Consider the following 18,160-nt stretch of genomic DNA (forward strand, 5'->3'; position numbering starts at 1 on the left):
CTAATCAAGTCATTGGCTTTGTGGGGGTCTGCCTGGGAGGTAGAACCAACTTCCCTGCCCCGCTTACCCAGATCATCGCCCGAGGAGAAGATGGCTGACCCCAGCCTGGAGCTGTAATGGCTGTTGGCAAAAGCAGTGAAGCTGCTCTGCAGTCTCCTGTGCTTTGTGTACAGGATGGCAAACCCGACCCCCAGGCTCAGCAGTATCAGGAACAAGATGGGCACCACCACGGCAGCAACATCAGTAGACCTGGCAGCCTGAACTGCTGACGCATCTCCACCTGCCAAGGCAAGATTCCCACCAATAAGCCTCCCACCTGAGGGCAGGAGAATGAACCAGGCAACTCCTCAAGGTCCCACCCATCAAGCTAGGAGTCAGCGACAGCTACGCAAACTGCCAGTCTGGTGTGACACAGTCCTGCACGTGCATGATGCTGGAGTATTACCCGACTACTTGCCATGAGCCGACAGACCATGGGCCTTGTGCATGCAAATACGGTAATTACATTAGACTCCTAATCACTGCCTTGTTGGTTATTTAGATAATCTCTTGGAAAGGAGACCTTTGTTGGGGTATCAACACTGATTTCATTAGCATTATTACTTAAGACCACTTGCTTGCCTTACATAAGAGGATGTGAAATCAGACCACTAATTAACAAGATTGCAATTATTTCCCCCTACTTGGCACCAAAGTCACTCTGAACTGCAATTACCTGAAGCTCCATTAAGTGATACAAATGAGATTCCTTTACTACAGTACTGACTTAACAGCTCATGAAGTTTTATGAGGTTTTTTTACTTAAGTAAAAAAAGAGAGAGAGAGAAACAACCTTTCCATATGCATTTAACATTTTTTAAAGCTCTTTGCAAAGCCATTTAGGTGTCTATAACCTAACAATGATTCCCCTTTCCCACTGTCTTAAATACTACTGGCTTTTTGATGATTTACTGATAGATTTGTACCACTAGGGCCCTAGGGCAAAGCCATCTCCCACCACCACCCTGAGGGAGGGGCTGGTCTCCTTGAAAAGGGGTGGTGGACTTTTCATGTTTAAAATCCTGGGGAAAGTCTGAACTTAAGGCAGGAAAATGGAACTTAGGAGTCAGTTTTTAGCAAAGGAAGCAGAGTGAACTTTCCCTGGTCAAGGTCTCCGTGAGGAACCTCCATGATAGACTTGGGCTGTCCCCAGGGTGGGGGGAGGTGTCACAGGCAAGGCCTCTGCCTCATGCAGAGAGCCCTGCAGCTACCCGGGACTCATCCTGACAGGGTACTCATAAAAATGAGCCAGAGCACAGCCATTTCTTGCAAGCATAATCTAACAACCCAACATTCATGTCTGTATCTACATTTTATTATTTCCTTGCCAGAAAAAAGTCTAGCAAAATCTCATTTAATGTGTCCCAACCTATCCCAACCGTGCAGTGGTAAATTAAGGGAATGCTCTCAGCTGAAGCAGTTAAGAGGAAGCCAGGGGGATGAGTGAACTCTCACTTCCAAGGGGAAGGTGAACGTCAGGGGGCAAGAAGCAGGCCATGGGGTCTAACTGAGAGAGTCCTTCTGCCTACTGTCTTGCTTTCATAAACGTAGCTGGTAGGGGGTCCTTACAACTGTTTTCCCCAAAGTTTATTTCACAGGTTGCTAATGGGTTTTTGCTTTAAAATGGGGCTTTATTTAGGAAACACTGGGTTAACAAGAGTTTTGCTTTTTTTTTTTTTTTGGTAGGACCTTCTCAGAACCTCTAACATGCTATGATTCTCCAAAAGTAGGGGGCAGGCAATGTCTCCCTCTTTCAGAGGAGTGCCAAGGATAAGTTTTCCACTAGATCACACCCCAGGAAGTACTGTACTATGTGGCAGAACACATGAGAACCCCAACACGAGATTTTGGCTTCAGCATTGGTTAGTTCCTAGAACAAAAAGTAAATGCAACTAAAAAGACAAGTGGCAAAACATTTGTTGAAATCCTGGCCAAACTACTACAATATAAGCAGACTTTCTGTGTAAATGGAAGGGTCCTCTGCTCTACCACCAGATGTCCTAATACTGATAATTATGAGTGTTCAGAGGTCAGAGAGCCCAGGCCAAATTCAGGTCCTGATCTGAGGGTGACTGCTAAGATGAAGGGGAGGGCTGTAAAATCAGTAAAATCAGTTCCTCCATGAAGAGATGATCTACTGACTTGGAGAATCACAGGGTATGATTAGCAGCTAGAGGCTCTGAGAAGTCCTACAAAAAACAAACAAGACTGTTGTTAATCTAGTGTTTCCCAAATAGAAGACCCCTTTTTAAGCAAAACTTTCCCTTTCTTACACTCTGCATTGAGAATACAAACACTTTAAAATCCCAGCTCCTCGCACCATGCCTGGCTCAGGAAGTTTTTGTTAAATAAATCAGTACCTGATTAAATTGATACATCAATGATTTTCTTTTGAGCTGAATCTTTTAAATGTGTTTTAAAGGACATACGTTCATCAAACCATACTGCATTCTTGCTCTTTCCCCAGAAACCGGCAGCAGGAGCAACTTACCAGAACCCAGTTCATCATACAGCAGGACAGCAGGCTCCCCACAGATCTGGCTACCAAAAAGGCATCTTGCTTGGACAGTGAACGTGTAATTATGACCCATCTTCAGGTTGGAAATTTTAAAGAAATTGTCAGTAGTATTCCCAAGGTAAGCTGTGATATTCATGGCACTGTCAAACATGTGTATTTCGTAGCCCTGAAGACAAACACATGAGAGACTGCTGAGGAAGTTGAATAAGGAAGCTGATGGCTTCTATGACTGGTTCCAACTTTATGTGAGCTACTTATGGCCAGCTTTTATAGATGCTAACACACTTCGGGTTTCTCACTAGTTCTTTTTACGTTAGCATTGAGAGAGTGGATTCAGAAAATGGGAATTTTCCCATCCCCAATGTCTCAAATGACTACCATGCCCACTTATGAGCTGCATCAGGGAAATGAAAAGTGTGGCCATAAGGAAAGCCACTATAACAAATACACACTCAAAGTTCCAGTCAGCAGTCCGCTTGTCTCAAGCAATATTAAATGCCACAAAGAATCTGGACAATTCAGCAATTGCTTGCTGTAATGGGATCTGACGAATAATAAATCCTGGTCACAGAGGATTCCAGCAATAGGGTAAGAAAAGGGAACTTGCAATTAGAAAAGACAGGATGTCTCTCTTTGAACACATGCAGGAACACCACTGCCAGCTCACTTCCTGTCTGCTAGCTTTCTAGCTCCTAAGTTGATCTCAGCCCCTGGCCAACCTGGCCTTGAAATAAGAAGTGCTTCAGAAGGCTCAGATCCCTACTCACTGGAGGAGAAGATAAAATAATCTTCCTAGTTAGACTGTCTCAGGAAGAGTTCTGGACTCCTGTGCTGGGAAAAGTCACCCTTGGGACAGCCCCAACCCAGCATGCTGGCTGGGATTAGGATTGACTAACGGACTTCTCTACTGATCTCCAAGTATTCCAGTGTCAAAGCTGCCAATACTCCTCACCACCCCCCAAAAAAGACTCTATCCCTTACCTCTATCCACATATTAGACCCAATGCATAACCATGGACTGTTGGTGTCCATTCCATTGACCTGTCTATTCTCTGAACTCCAAGTCGGGGGGAAAGAGGGAAGCCATGCTGTGCCTATGACAGAATCCTCCACTAGGAAGGGAATACTGACCTGCAACCCCACCCCGCTTCAAGCTGGGTTTCTGCCATCCAGGAAGGATCCCCTGATGGCAATGGGCTGCCAAACTGGGCTTCCTGATTCCTGCCTGAAATCCCATCCCTGCATTCTTTTTTATAAACTAGCAATTATTATTTTCTACCTAATACATATTTGGTGTAGGAAATTTGTAAAATTCGTAAAGGTGTAAGGAAAATAATTTAAATGACACAAACACCACCCACCCATAATTTATTTAATCAGTCTTCATCTGTTGGGCATTTAGGTCATTTCCTCTTTGCTGCTACCATAGAAGCTGTACAGAAATTCTTTATGCACATGGTTTCCATAAAATCCTAGAACTGCTGGATAGAAAGGTGTGAACACTTGCAACATTTTTGATGCATATCACCAAAGAGCATTGCAGAAGGTTGAAACAATTTACATTCCCAGAGTGCTTATTTCCCCAACTGTTACCTATAATGGTAATACTCTCCTCTGTAAATCTTTGCCAATTTAACATGAAAGTGCCGCATCTTTGTTGTTTAGGTTACTCATGAAATTGAACCTTTTTCCTTTCGCTAACTGCTGCTGGAATTTTTCACTTCGTTACCTGTATCTTTTTCAAAACCAGACTATTTCTGTTTTGAATTCATTGAAAGCTTTCTTGATATTTAAGAATATTAACTATTTATATGCCATAGCTATGAGAGCTGTGAGAATTTTGAAATTTTAACTTAACTCTGCTCCTGGAATTATACCAGGGCCACCAAGAGCTCTTGGGCTCTTTGCCTGCATTGCACCTCCCACAGCCACGGCTGACCCATCAAGTTCCTACTGAGCTATTGCTCTGCTGCCACTGGGGCCAACCCAGCTCCACTTAAGAATCTGTCCTCCACCCGTGGGTGGAAAATCTACTCCCAGGTCTTGCTCTCCTTCCCATGTCTCCTGCAGTGAATACAGCATTGGCCTGCCAATAGCAAAACAAAAGTGTTTTTCGTAAGCCAGCAGAGTATCTCAAGGACTTCCTGCTCCCTCTAATTTCTCTGGAAAGAAAGTGATGAGACACCAGGGATGGTGAGAGCACAGCTCAGCGCCCCGGTGCTGAAGCCACAGCCTGGCCCTCGGAGAGTCTAGGAAAGCTGGAGCTCTTGGTTCTGCCGCTGAGCCCCAGTCCAGCTCCAGGAAGCACAGCAAGGGCCCAGCCTGTCTCCCTTGCTTTAGGGGAAGACAAGTTCAGGACTGAAAAGTGCTTAGTGCAGAGATCCTCATCTTTAATGGGCAGTATAAACATTTCACTAATTAGCAATCCCACAGAAAATGGTTCTTTAATTCTCAAGTTCACTTCCCCTATTCTTTGTTTCTTTCTTTTTTTTACTCTATCTATGCCAGCATGCTGTTAATGAGCTCATCTCTAAAATAGCGTTTCAATTAGATTTCGAAAGTCATTGGGAATGAGGAACTTACCCTGCTTTCATTAAACTGCTTTTCCTTTAAAGCTAGACTTTTCCAAAATAGAAGAATGTGGTCATTTTCTGTTATGATTTTTAAGGCATCAGGCGCTGATAACGAAACTGAAAATTAAAGATGAGATAGGATGCAGTTAGTGGATATATATTTGAACCTCTGCTTTACTGTCTATCAAAGAGAGATTAAATATTGCTAGCCTTGGGGGGCTGGGCTAAGGACAAAATAAAACCCATATACTGCTTAGTACAGAGCCTAGTGCACGGTACATGCTCTTTAATGAGCATCTCTTTTAAGACCTTTAAGCCAAGAAATTTGGACAGTATATAATTTAATAGCTCTTGGACCAAAGGACAAAAAAAAGTGAGGTGGGTTGGGGTGGGATGGGGAGTGTCATGGAAAGGATGGAACATGATAAGGAGGCCCTGAAGACAGGGCCCTGGAATGACAGGGTGTATGGTCCAGGCCCACTGCTCACACTATCAGCCTAAACAGGTTGAGCCTCCATTACATAAACTGCTGATACTGTCTGCTGCTGTTCCAGTAACTGAGCTTATTCCTTGCTTTCTGAACTTGAGCCTGACTGCCCTGTAACCTACTGTGCAGTTATTGGTCCCCTTCCATTTCTAAATGTCAGATTGACACAGCCAACCACTATGACTTCAGTCTAGGTCCTCAGATGCAGTGCTTGGCCTCAGTGGTAAAATATCAATTTTATATCCTAACCCTCTTGGGCATTTTTCCTCTTCTCCCCTAGTACTGTCAAAACAAGCTAGGGGAGAGGAGAGTGAAAAAAAGACTTAGAGAATCTAGAAAATGCCAGCCCCTCCCGAGCCCACCATGCCCTGGCCACCACTCTGCAGCCCAGATCCTGGAACCCCTGTGCTGCTCTGGCCCAGCATGAACACCAATGGGCAGTGTTTGTACTTCCTGTGCTATTTCTAATAGAAAGTCCAGGTCCAGAGGTCTAGCAGCACTGTGGGCGCTTGGCTGGGCAAGAAGGCCTCTCATCTCTCTGCTGCTTACCTGTGGTAATTTTTATACTGGATTCTTTGCTCATGTTCCCCAGTTGGACGATGACATGGTACTTCCCTCCGGGTTCCAACTTGTTAAGGGTGTATTCCACAGTACTGTTGCGGGATTTTACTTTGTAGCTCCTGTCAATCTTTCTTATTAGATCTTTAACTGCAATTGCATAAAACTAGGGCAAAAAAAGAAGACCTGAATGGTAATCAGAAACTTGGCACTTTTCATTCTTTGTAGTGCAACAGTGGACAATGTAACAAAAGTATCTCAGTGGCTGTGACCCACAACAACAGTATTTTGAGCACCAAAGTCTGATTCTGTTTTTTGGAAAGCCTTTGGAGTGGCCAGGTCCAATCATACAATGAGTATTCACTCACAGAATTGTGCATAGAATAATCAACTAGATTTAAAAACAGAATAAGGGGCCGGCCCGGTGGCGCACTGGATAGTGCGTTGCTTGGGAAGCGCGGCGGCGCTCCCGCCCGAGGGTTCGGATCCCACATGCAGACCGGTTCCCACTCACTGGCTGAGCGAGGCGCGGGGGCAACACCGAGGGTTGCGATCCCGTTGCCGGTCCCCGGTCCGGTACGGGGGCAACACTGAGGGTTGCGATCCGTTGCCGGACACGGAAAAAGACAAAAGACAAAAAAAATAAAAAATAAAAACAGAACAAAAGAAAAAACTCTAGAGAAAGCTGCATTTATTGTGGCATCAGCAGGGAGGTTGGAACAAGCAAGAACATCCAGATTCAGTATTCACCTCCTATATCTCCACCACCTCAAGAGTTTATGAGTGTTGTCAGTGGAGTGAGAATAAATGCAAGTGCTCAGTCCTAGCTCTAAAGGACCAAACGCTCTACTTGCTTTTTCCCAGTTTGCTTCTTATGAATATGGAGGCAAGAGAGAAATAAAGAGACATGTAGAAAGTACAGGAAACTGAAACATCAGGAAGAAGTTGAGTCAAGAGGAGTCTTAGCAATCAAGTATTGAAAACTAACAACCCCAGGGATGGAGGGGAGTGAAGAGAAGGCAGATGTAAAAACAGCCCAGAGGAAGGAAAAATGGGAGATTTTTTTCTAGGATTGATGCCCTTTCTTTTAGAGGAGAGATCAAAAAACTTTATGAGTGCAGACAGTAAATAGGTTAGATTCTGAGGGCCAGATGGTCTCCACCACAACTACTCAACTCTGTAGTTTGTAGCATGAAAGCAGTCATAGATCCTATGTAAACAAATGGGTGTGGCTTGATTCCGATAAAACTTTATTTTAAAAAACAGGCAATGGGCCAGATTTGGCCTGTAGGCCTTTGCTTGCTGACTGCTGTTTTAGAGGGTCAGAGAAGGGAATATGAGCAGCACAGAAGGAGAAACAAACTAACAGCAGCTGAAAATCATGGGGAAGTGCCAATGAACAAGAGGTACCTAATAAGGTACCTGTAAGGACCCCATCTTTGGCCAGACAGAAGTGGGGGACAGACCTCCTGCTGAGTTCCAACCACTAGGCCTGTGTTCCCTGCCCCATTATTGCACACTTCCACCCAACCACGCTAAGAATAAGCAAGGCAGCCTGGATGCCCAGCCCACTCACCAAGTCCTGGTCAGGAGAGTCGTATGGTGATTCCCACTTGATGACAGCTGAGGTTTTGTCTGTATGAACCACATGCAGATGACGGGGTGGAAGCCTGCTGTCTGGGATCATCTTCACTACAACATAGTCGGAGGACGGCCCTTGGTAGGGTACCACCACGCGGACCTAGAGCCCAAGACATGCATAGGAAAAAGATATCATGAGGGCTTATGTGATCTTTACTAAACTATTTTTTTAATAAAATAGTGATACACACACACACAATTAAAATTCAATTAGTACAAAAGATGTAAAATAATTCCCCACCTACCCCAGATCATTTTCCATGAGGTACCACTGGTAACAGGTTTTTGTGTTTCCTTACAGAAATATCCTAGGCATATATAAGCACAGATATATGTCTGTGTATAAATACATACATATATATGCATGTCTGTGTAGCCTATTTTTCTTAAATACTTTTACAGAACTGAGAATACAGTATACATATTTTCATGCTCTTGGCTTCTTTCACTTAAGGATACAACTTAGAGATTTTTCCATATCAGTACATTTAGAGGTGCTGTACCTCTTTCAAATGGTTGTCCTGTATTCCACTGCATGCATAAGCCATAATATTTTTAACCAGTCTTCTTTTTGTGTGTGTGTGTGTGTCTTTTTTGTGGCCAGTAAGGGGATCGCAACCCTTGGCTTGGTGTCGCCTGCACCACGCTCAGCCAGTGAGCGAACCAGCCATCCCTATATAGGATCCAAACCCGTGGCGGGAGAGTCGCTGCGCACCCGAGCGCCGCACTCTCCCGAGTGCGCCACGGGGCGGGCCCTAACCAGTCTTCTTTTGACAGACATTTTGTTGCTTCAAATCTTTTGCTATCACAAGTAATAATGTTCCAACGTCTTTTCCCATATATCTTGGCATGCATGTAAAAGTATGTGGGCTAAATTCCTAAAAGTGGAATCTGAAGACAGCTTTTGACTTATCTGTACCTGTGTGACCCACTGGCCAAGTCATCAGTCCTCCATAACAGAGCTACAGTTGATTAAGCAGCTGTTCATTCTGTGTTTCAAACAAGAACTTGGTGCTTATGAAGAAGAAATTTCTTCCTGTCACATACATTGATCCTGGAATCCAGGTATCCCACTCCCCAGGTCCTGTGTTGAGCTCTCAAAAAATAGAAACTCTTCTTGACTCTCTGGTATGGGAAACTTACCAGAAACAAATACTGCTCATCCTTACTGACGATAACTGTTTTGTTGTGGAGAGCAGTAGTCACGTTCTTCGGGTTACGATAGAGGTCAAGAAAGGATGTAGCATAGAAAATGCCATAAACCTGGTAAAAGCAGGGGATGGAAAAGGACATCAGCTGAAAGGCCAATAACCTCATTTTCTGAAAATCCCTAATTTAAGACCCTAATTTAACTGCTTCCAAGAAACAGAGAGAAGTCTTCATTCAACATTTTTTACACTTAGACATTCACAGGGATGGCACCCAGGCTGGGCACTGCATGTGCGCCTACAAAGGCAGATATGACGTGGACTCTGTCCTCAAAGAGCTCATTCTTGAGAAGAGATGGGCGGAGAATTAAAAGAGACATAATTATCAATAAAAGGTTGCAGACAGAGAGAGTTAGATGCTACATTAGAAGACTGCACAATGAGCCAGAGAAAAAAGGAGGCTTACCAAAGAGTGAATGGCATTCTACCATTGTGCAGCATGGAAGTGAGAAGCTGAGTGCATGTGCTGAGCGGGGTGAGAAGCCATGGGAGCTTACAGAGTGGGTGTGAAAACCTCCAGCAGTGTTTGGAAGGAGGGAAGGAGGGCAGATACTGCTAGCTGCACAGGACATACCCACGCTCCCTTTCTTCCTTAGTAGAACCCTCGTTCTTCACGAGAATTGATACCTGGGAAAAAGTCTATACTTCCCATCTCCCTGGAGGTGTGGAGATGCCATGTGACAAGGTTCCAGAGGCTAATGACATGTGAAGTGTTAGGTGGGAAGCTCTAGGAGAGCTCATAACAATACAGGGACGAGCCAGTCTTCCTGCCCTCCTGCTGGCTAGAATACAGGTCATAGCTGTAGCCCCAGGAGTCCTCCTCAACCAGGAGGTGACCTTGAAGACTGATGCTCCAGGCTGGAGACGGCAGAGCCTAGGTCCCAGATTAAACCCTGCTGCTGTGGCGGAAGCCCTAGACTGCTAAACTCAAACTTCTGTTAATGGGGAGGTAAACTATTTAAAGCCACTGTTAGTTTCAGTTTCTCTGTTATATGCAGCCATTCCTAATCCTAACTGCTACAAGTGGGAAACTGAGGGGGTCTGGAGCAGGGAAGTGGGAATTTGACAAAGGTTACAGCAGGGTGTGGAAGCTGAGGGAGTTTATAATGAGAGGGTAAGAGCTGAGGAAGATTCCTCTGTAAGAATCAAAGAGAATTTTCTGCAAGCGTGAAAGAGCAGGCAAGACAGGACCCTGACGAGAACCACATGAGTCTGGAGGAGCCATGTGAGTGGACAGGGAACTGATCAGGAACAGGCAAAGGGATTTCCAAGTCTCACACAGCAGTGTGCTCAGCAGCCAGAAGACTGCAGAGGGGACAGCACAGATGGGGAAGAGGAAGGGAGGCCCGAGAGGGTGATAAACCAGGAGGAGGTGGGAAGGGAAGAGTTAGGGACTCAAAGGAGTCAGAAAGTAAATGCAAATGGAATAGGAATAGGGGACTGAGAGGGCCATAAAGCACAAGATGGCAGATGTGGCCAGAATGGGGGCTCAGAACTCAGAAGCGGGACCATCTCACTGGGGATAGAGCCTGTGGCTGCCACAGGTGCGGTGGCTGTCAACAGGAAAGGGTCCACAGAGCCACGGGAGCCACGGTATGAGAAGCAACTTGCCAAAGTTGACACTCTAATAAGCAGTAGACTGAGCGTGAGCAAGGTCCAGCTAATTTCACAGCCTCTGCTCTTTTGCCATCCCTAGAACCTGATGCCAAGGCAACAACAGTGAGGAGAAGACAGAGATGATGGCAGTTCTTGCGGTGGAGAGGGAAACCACAGGAGCACTGCCAGCATCCTCGGTGACTGAGGAGGAGCAAAGTGAGAGCTTCCTGCAGGTAGCCCCATTTGATCTCTCACCTCTGAAGGCTGTGATGAGTGTCACCAGAGCATGAGCCAGGATGAGGCACAGCAAGGCTACTCCTCCAATGTGCACATAATTAGAGATCCTAAAATCAAGGGACCTTCCAGTGATCTGTATCCTATGCCCTGCTCTGGTAAGACAGCTGGGTATGACAAGGGGGTCATGCTCTGAGTTGGGTATATAATCTAGAGAAAGGTCCCTTTGTGAGTAGGGTCTACCTAAAAGTATAAGGGAGTCCAGGGGATGGCTGGGGACTTTTTATCGCTGTCCCTGCCTCAGCATTGGGTTCTAGGCAGGAGAAGAGCAGAGGCTGTGAAACTGGCCAGACCTGAGCTCAAACTCACTCTACTGCTTACGATAGCACCAACTCTGACAAATTTCTTAGCCTCTCTGAGCTTTAGTCTCCTCATTGGCAAAATGGGAATATTTACCCCAGAGAACTGATGAAAGTATTAAGAGTGAGAATGTGTTTAAAGGGTTTGCCTTGTTCCCGGTACACAGTGGGTGCTTAGTAAATCTTCCCTTCTTCACTGCTGATCTTACATGACAATTACTTGCAAACCTTGGTTATTTCCCCGAGAATCAGCCCTACACCAAATGCACACTGGAGGTACCCAGAAGACAACTCATAGGCTGGTTCCTCCACTCATCAATCATAAAGATTGACTAAGGCCCGATTATAGATTTAATTCTATCTGCTTTTCCATTTGGAAAACCCAGAAAACAATCCTTCCCATCAAGGAACTTACAAACTAGTTAGGGAGATAAGAGAGACATAAAATATCAAACAGGATAAAGACTTACGGAATGAAACATTATGCTATATGTGTCAACTATAAATATTTTGGGGGTTAATAAGGGAAAGACATCAAATAGAAGGGAGTAGGATATGCTTACACAGCAGAAGAAGGGAAGGACTCCAGAGAGGAAAAGGAGCGTGAGCCAAGGTACAGAGTCAAGAGGGGAGGCAATGTGCCAAGACCCTGGGAAGGCAGATATAAAAGCAAAGGAAGGTGCACACTGGGAAGGGGTAGGAAGTAAAAACCCTGATTCAAAATGAAGCATGATTCTAATCACAGTGAATCATGATGCATATACAAAAACAAAAGAAAAAGACCTGAATACAAATGTGGCAGGGATGCTGGAATAAATGGGGTTGGGGGGCGGTGGTGTTTGGGAGGACTGGTCTAAGAAGGCAATCTGTGGGGACAAGGTACTTCGATGGGGGCAGGGGCATCACGCAAGATGGGAAAGGGCAGGAGGAGATAGAGACGAGGTACTTAGATGCAATACTCATTGTCATTGCTGCTGACTCCTCACCAAGTCCACAAGCCTAGGTGAGAGAGCCCAAGCACAGGAATACGCCACCCAATACACATGCGAGGTCTAAACAACAAACGGCACGGGGTGCTATCTCAGATGCTGGGCCAGGGATGTCAGGTGCCTCCGAAAGTAATCCTTTTGAATTGACCTGAGGGTATCTTGTGTTTGGGATGAGAAAGGAAGAGGCAGCAACACAGAGAAAGCTGTGGGGCTGTCCGGTAGCCTAGCGGCAGGGGAGGGCTCATACTCGCCTTGTGACGGTCATTCTGGCAGACTTACCACATTCCTGGGGCCAGTCCACGTGCACTCCACTGCAGTCTGATTGATAGCCTTGGCTTTGAGGCTAGGAGCGGGTGGGCGAACCCCTCTGGTCATGACATGCTCAAATGCCAGGGGACTGTCTCCCAAGTCAGTCTTGGCCCAGGCAGAAATCTCATAGGACGTATGAGCAGTCAGATTGCCAACTGTGAAAACGGGCAAGGAGATGCTATGAGGACACTGGGGTATTAGTCAAGAACTTGTGTATTGAGATATACACGCTATTTTTTTTTAAACCAATCTCTCAATTTAAGTGAGTCCCACATATTACAGGACTTTCATTAGTTTACAGATTCATTCAACATTTATTTACTGATGACTACTACATGTAGTGCTTCTCATGGGAATCGGGTAGTTTCTCTTAAAGCTGACCATCTTCGTATATAAATTGACACAACAATCCTGGACAGCCATTTGGCCTTGTGTAACAAAAGCTTTGAAAATCATACCCTTCAATCTAGTTATCCCATGAAATCAGAGAGGGACTCAAAAATGTGTGTAACAAGGATACCCATCAAGGCGTTTGTTACAGCAGAAAAACCTGTACATAATCTAATCATCCAGCGACAGGGTGATAATTAAATGATTTGCATTCCATGAGGTAGTCTGCAGCCACTAAATGTTATTTCAAAGAACATTTAAGGATACTGGAAAACTCTCACAAGTTTATGTTAAGAGAAAAGGGCAGAATTCAAAACTACATGCAGCATTATCCTGATTTTATAAAAAAGATATAAAGAGATCAATGCACAGAAAAATATATTAGGAGACACCAGAAATGTAAAAGTGGAATTACAGACAATTTAAATTTTTATTATACTTTTTTAGTTTTCTACACTTTCTGAAATAACCATGTACCCCCTTTTCTAATTAAGAGACTAAAATAAAAGTGAACAAAAGGAAGGAAATGCTGAGAGGACAGCCTCTGGAATCAGAAGAAGTGGGGTCCCAAGGCCTGACTCTGTTGGTGATTGTATATCCTTGGGTAAACTATTTAAACTCTCTAAGTCTATCTCCTTGTTTGTAAGATGGAGAAAAGTACACAGCACTGACAGCAGCTGGCAGTTGCAGGGATTAAAAAAGAAAATGCTTATAAAGTGCTTGACATGATGCCTAGCATTGAGCTAGCCCTTAATGTATTTCAGGCAACTGCTAATAAGACTTCTGTTCCTGACTCTGCTGATTTCTGTTGGTGAGACATTGAGGCAATGAGATCACAGGCTTTAGAATTAGAAAGATGTGGGTTCCCACCCTGTCTCAGCCACCTCCTGAGGGAGTTCTCTCTGAATTTCAGTTTCTCCTCTGTAAAATGAGGCTGCCTCGCAGAATTACTATTGGGGTTATAAAAATAACACGCATAGAATGCCTAGATAAATGCCTGCACACAGTAGGGGCTCAACGCTATTTTTACTCTTCTTGCACAACCTCCTTGGATAAATTACTTAACTTTCAATCTCAAAAAAAGAAAAAGATGATAATAGAACACTTGTAGTTTCCATTCATAAGACTGTAACAAGGATGAATGAAAACACGATTGAATTGAGGTACTTTGCAAACAGGCTAGAAGAAGGGCAAAGGAGGAAGTTTCCATGTCATTCTCAACATTCACAGGCAGCTTTTGCCATTGAAGGTTTTGTCTTAGAAATAAATTAAAATCTGTCCTGAAGCCCATTTTCAGATATAAGAATTTTAGTTGAGGCTCGCTATTTCCACAGATGTAAGAGGGATGGACCACTTCCTCCCTCAGTTTGTCCATTCATTCTGTTAACGAATATTTACTGAATGCCAATCACACACCAGGCCTTGTGCTATCTTTCACCAGCAAAAGAGGCATGAGCCAGGCTAGAAAACAGACGGGTAGCCAAATCTAGGAGCTCTTTCTTTTGGAATTCAAAAATCATCTGCAGAGACTTAATCTGGCCTCTTCACAGTTTTTCCTCCTTTTGGCCTCTAACTTCCATTAAAGGTCGTCAGGTTAGTAGGGAGCTTGAGGAGCCACCCACTGAATCCCTCTACCTAGAGTCAGGAGCACATTTATAGTGTCCTCAATAGAGGAGAACCTGTCTACATAGAATGGCCTCCAGAGAAGACCCACCCTCCCCTTCTCAGGCACAAGCTCACAACATCAGGAAGGCGTCAGGCTCCAAGGTGTTACCTTTGTGTGACAATATGCTCCCTCGGAAGTTCAAAGTTTTCTTCTCTTGTTTGTGGGTGTCAAATGTCCAGAAAATGTTCACCACGTAGCCATTCACCTGCCGAGAACCAAGAAACATGTTCCATGAACAGCCATAGGGCACTCCAAATACAAAAGACAGGGTTAAAAATGCACCTCTTTTCTATTGTTTCTCTAGGTATCACATTTCAGACAATGGATGGGTTGTTTCTTCTGATTTAAGCACATTCTAGTTGTGCTACCATTTTTAATCGTTGTACTCTACCTACTTCTAAAAACAAACATGAGACCATTTATAATATAAAATATAAATTCAATGAAACGAAAGAATAAATGCAGAATTAAAGGACAAGAACCAATTAATAAAGACAGAAAGAAGAAAAACTGAAAAGATAATTAGGCTATAGTAATCAAGGAAAAAATCTTAGCTCAGGTTGCCCTTGCAGCCAAGGCCAAAAGGTCAGCACGATGGGGTGTTGGTTAGATTTCATTGTCTAACCGGAATAATACATCCACACACCGGGAAAGACTACCTTTTCCAAAACCTGAGCTCACAGAAGGATTTGATCTAAAGATCTTTAAATATGGGACAAAAAAACAAAATTAAAATGTTTTCAAGACCAAAGCCTGTAGACAAGAACCATATGAGGCCTTGCTCGTATCCACCCTCTCTGAAGCCATGGGCATGATACTGTATTGTAGTGAAGTAAATGGCACAAGGACTCTGAAGGCTGTTTGTCCCACCACACCTTTGTGGATGCGGAGTATGTGAGGAGAAAAAGATAAACAAGAAAGAACATTCTGGAAAGTGGATCTCAGCTTGAGAAACCACATGGACACAGGTAACTATGGGGAAGTCAGCCTATGCAGGTGGGCCAAGCAGAGGGGATGGTGGTGCTGGAAGAGGAGGGTATCGGGTGGATATAAGTGTATATAAGGTAGATATGCTTCCCAGGTATCCGACTCTCTCACAAGAAGGTTGCTCTCCCGCTGTGGGAACCTCTGCATTAGCGTTTAGCACCAGGAAATCCAATAAAGCTGAAAATTACAGGGCATACATATTCTGTTAACACCAACTCTTTATTTACACTGTAGCTATGAACCATTTAATTATATGGTTAAAGAAAAAAAGGCACCAGGCTGAGGCAGAATAATTACACATGAAGACTCAAGTTGTTCTTCATGGGGGAAGGAACCAACCTAGTCCTGGTATTTTATCTTCACTAGATCAAGTCATTGGTTTTTCTTAATCTTATTCTACTATGTCCTATCAGTTCCCATACAAAGTAAAGCCCCACCCAACTGCTCGTCTGAAATTTCCACATTACCTTGATATCACTATCCATGGTCAGGGTAAAGCTGAGAGAATTTTCATCATAGCTGTCGATGTGGATATCTGGTGGTGGAATCACTGAAAACAAAAAGGAATTCAAAAAGAAAAACCACATGATGAAAAGTGAGGAAGGCAGGACTTAACAGTTTTCAACTCAACAAAGCAATCGTTCAGCCAGAGAAGAAAGGGTATTTCTTTGGATGTTTTCACTCATCTCTTTCCTACTGTTTTCCAGAAGCCGAAGTTGGGTCCACAGTTGCCTGGTGAACACACAACTATCTTGGCTCAATCAGCTAGCCTGGCAACCAGGTCAAGCAGAAAAGTTTCATTTTGTAAATGTCCCCACACAGCCCAGCTGCAGCCTGGTTTTCAAAGGTGCAGGGATCACCATGAGTGCCATCTTTAAAGGTGTCAAGTCCTTTTTTGAAGGCTGACAACAGGATGATAAATTATAAACTGTAAATGTACGCGTGGCAAAACGGCAAGAACGTGGTGGCTGGAGTCTGGCCAACCTGAGTTCAAAATTCCTGTCCTGACACTTAACAGCTGTGCAACCTGGGGCAAGTTACTTATCTTCACTGAGCCTAAAGATATTATCTACACTTCACAGAGCTGTGAAAGTTAACTAAAACAATGTATGTACAGTGCCTAGCTGTCTACTAACATTCCCTTTCTCTCCCTTTCCAATGAAGTCTCACTTACAGCAGAACAGAGAACCAGTAAGCAACTGGTGTTCTCAAAAAGCCTGGACCTCAAGCTGTGTCAAGGGGGCAAGGAGAGAGTGGCAGGAGAAAACACTCCTCTCAGTTCAACCGAGGAGCATCATGCTGGACATTTCTGAAGGTCTGCCCACAGGCTGAAAGTTGACAGTGCTTAGCCTACTTTAATCTCAAAGTGCTCAATGGGATAAATATTATCTAGAAGATGCTATTTAAGTGACAACTTGTATATTAGACTCTCAGCATATATGCCCCTTATACATGAAAGGCAAGAGAGACTCAAAGGAGTGGATAAGATCTGGTGACAAAAGAGATGTGTCAAAATCTGGAGGAGTCCCTCCAGATGATCATGTAATAAAACCAGGCTTGAGGAAAACACAATAAATTAGACGCTTCAGGCAGCCAACTCAAGAGTAAAACAGCACGGGTGCTACAGAAAAGCTGACCTGAATCATAACCATGGCGACTGGGGACAGGTCACAATCCTCTCCAAACCCCACTTTCCTCGGCTACAAAATGAGGATAAGAATACTTATCTCACAGGCTACGTACAGATTAATAAGAGATCAATTCACGCGAAACAAACAGCACGGTGCTTAGCACACGAGAAGTGCTCAATGAATGGAGGCCTTTCTCATTGCTATTATTAACCCACTACATTCACTAATTAACCTGGTGCCTCCAGCTGACACTACTTTGTCCTTCATCTTCCTATGTCTTTATGATACCAGGTCACAGACACTTCACAACAAATACTTTCTAATGCAGCACACAGTAGGCTCCTGTACTTCCCTAGCCAAACATACGTCAGTAGCTGAGATTCATCAAAATCACAGAGGTTTAAGAGAAGCAACCACCCCCTGAGATTTTCAAATGCAGGTGTAACCAGTGCCTACGGAATTCAAGGTACATGTTTTTTGTTGACGTTCCACCATCCCTTCTTGGTATGTATGGTCAGTATGTTTTGACCCTGATTTTGTACAGAGAAATGATAAAACAAAAAAAAACTCTAGGGGAGTGTGAATTCAGCACGCTTTTTCTAATACCTGCAAGCACCCTGCCTTGAAGACAGACTGGTGGGACTAAGCTTGGCTACTTCCTGCCCTGATCTCAATGACTGCAGATTTTAGAGGTGACCAGACAGTGACTCTCCATGACCCAGAGCCTCTTTCTCACGGGCTCAGGTTGAAGTAAAATACCCTATTCACGTTCCATGCCACATTGCTCTTCTGATTCTACTATCCATGAGTTCAGTAATGAAGTCCTCCAGTGCCAAGGCTAAGATCAGGAAAACCACTCAGGAAGATGCGATGCAATCTATCTCCCAAAGTGTACCAGAACCCTTCATTTTAACTGCTTCAATTTGCTCATTCATTGACTATTTCCTTAGTTCCTCCTAAATGCCAGCAATAGAG

At 44.2% G+C, this 18,160-nt stretch overlaps 1 protein-coding gene across 1 annotated transcript in view; it reads right to left on the reverse strand.

Moving 5' to 3' along the window:
• The window catches only part of SORL1 (sortilin-related receptor, L(DLR class) A repeats containing), a 177,767-nt gene that overhangs the window by 5,507 nt on the left and 154,100 nt on the right, over positions 1-18,160 (reverse strand). The window contains exons 39-47 of the mRNA XM_008578357.1: positions 16,022-16,104; positions 14,676-14,772; positions 12,482-12,666; positions 8,960-9,079; positions 7,752-7,916; positions 6,167-6,341; positions 5,141-5,247; positions 2,531-2,723; positions 68-280 (exon numbers count right to left, since the gene is read on the reverse strand). Coding sequence (XP_008576579.1) covers positions 68-280; positions 2,531-2,723; positions 5,141-5,247; positions 6,167-6,341; positions 7,752-7,916; positions 8,960-9,079; positions 12,482-12,666; positions 14,676-14,772; positions 16,022-16,104 — 1,338 coding nt within the window. The remainder of the gene's footprint in view (positions 1-67; positions 281-2,530; positions 2,724-5,140; positions 5,248-6,166; positions 6,342-7,751; positions 7,917-8,959; positions 9,080-12,481; positions 12,667-14,675; positions 14,773-16,021; positions 16,105-18,160) is intronic.

Source organism: Galeopterus variegatus, unplaced genomic scaffold (genome assembly GCF_000696425.1).
Source record: "Galeopterus variegatus unplaced genomic scaffold, G_variegatus-3.0.2 Scaffold1670, whole genome shotgun sequence".
Lineage (NCBI taxonomy): Eukaryota > Metazoa > Chordata > Mammalia > Dermoptera > Cynocephalidae > Galeopterus > Galeopterus variegatus.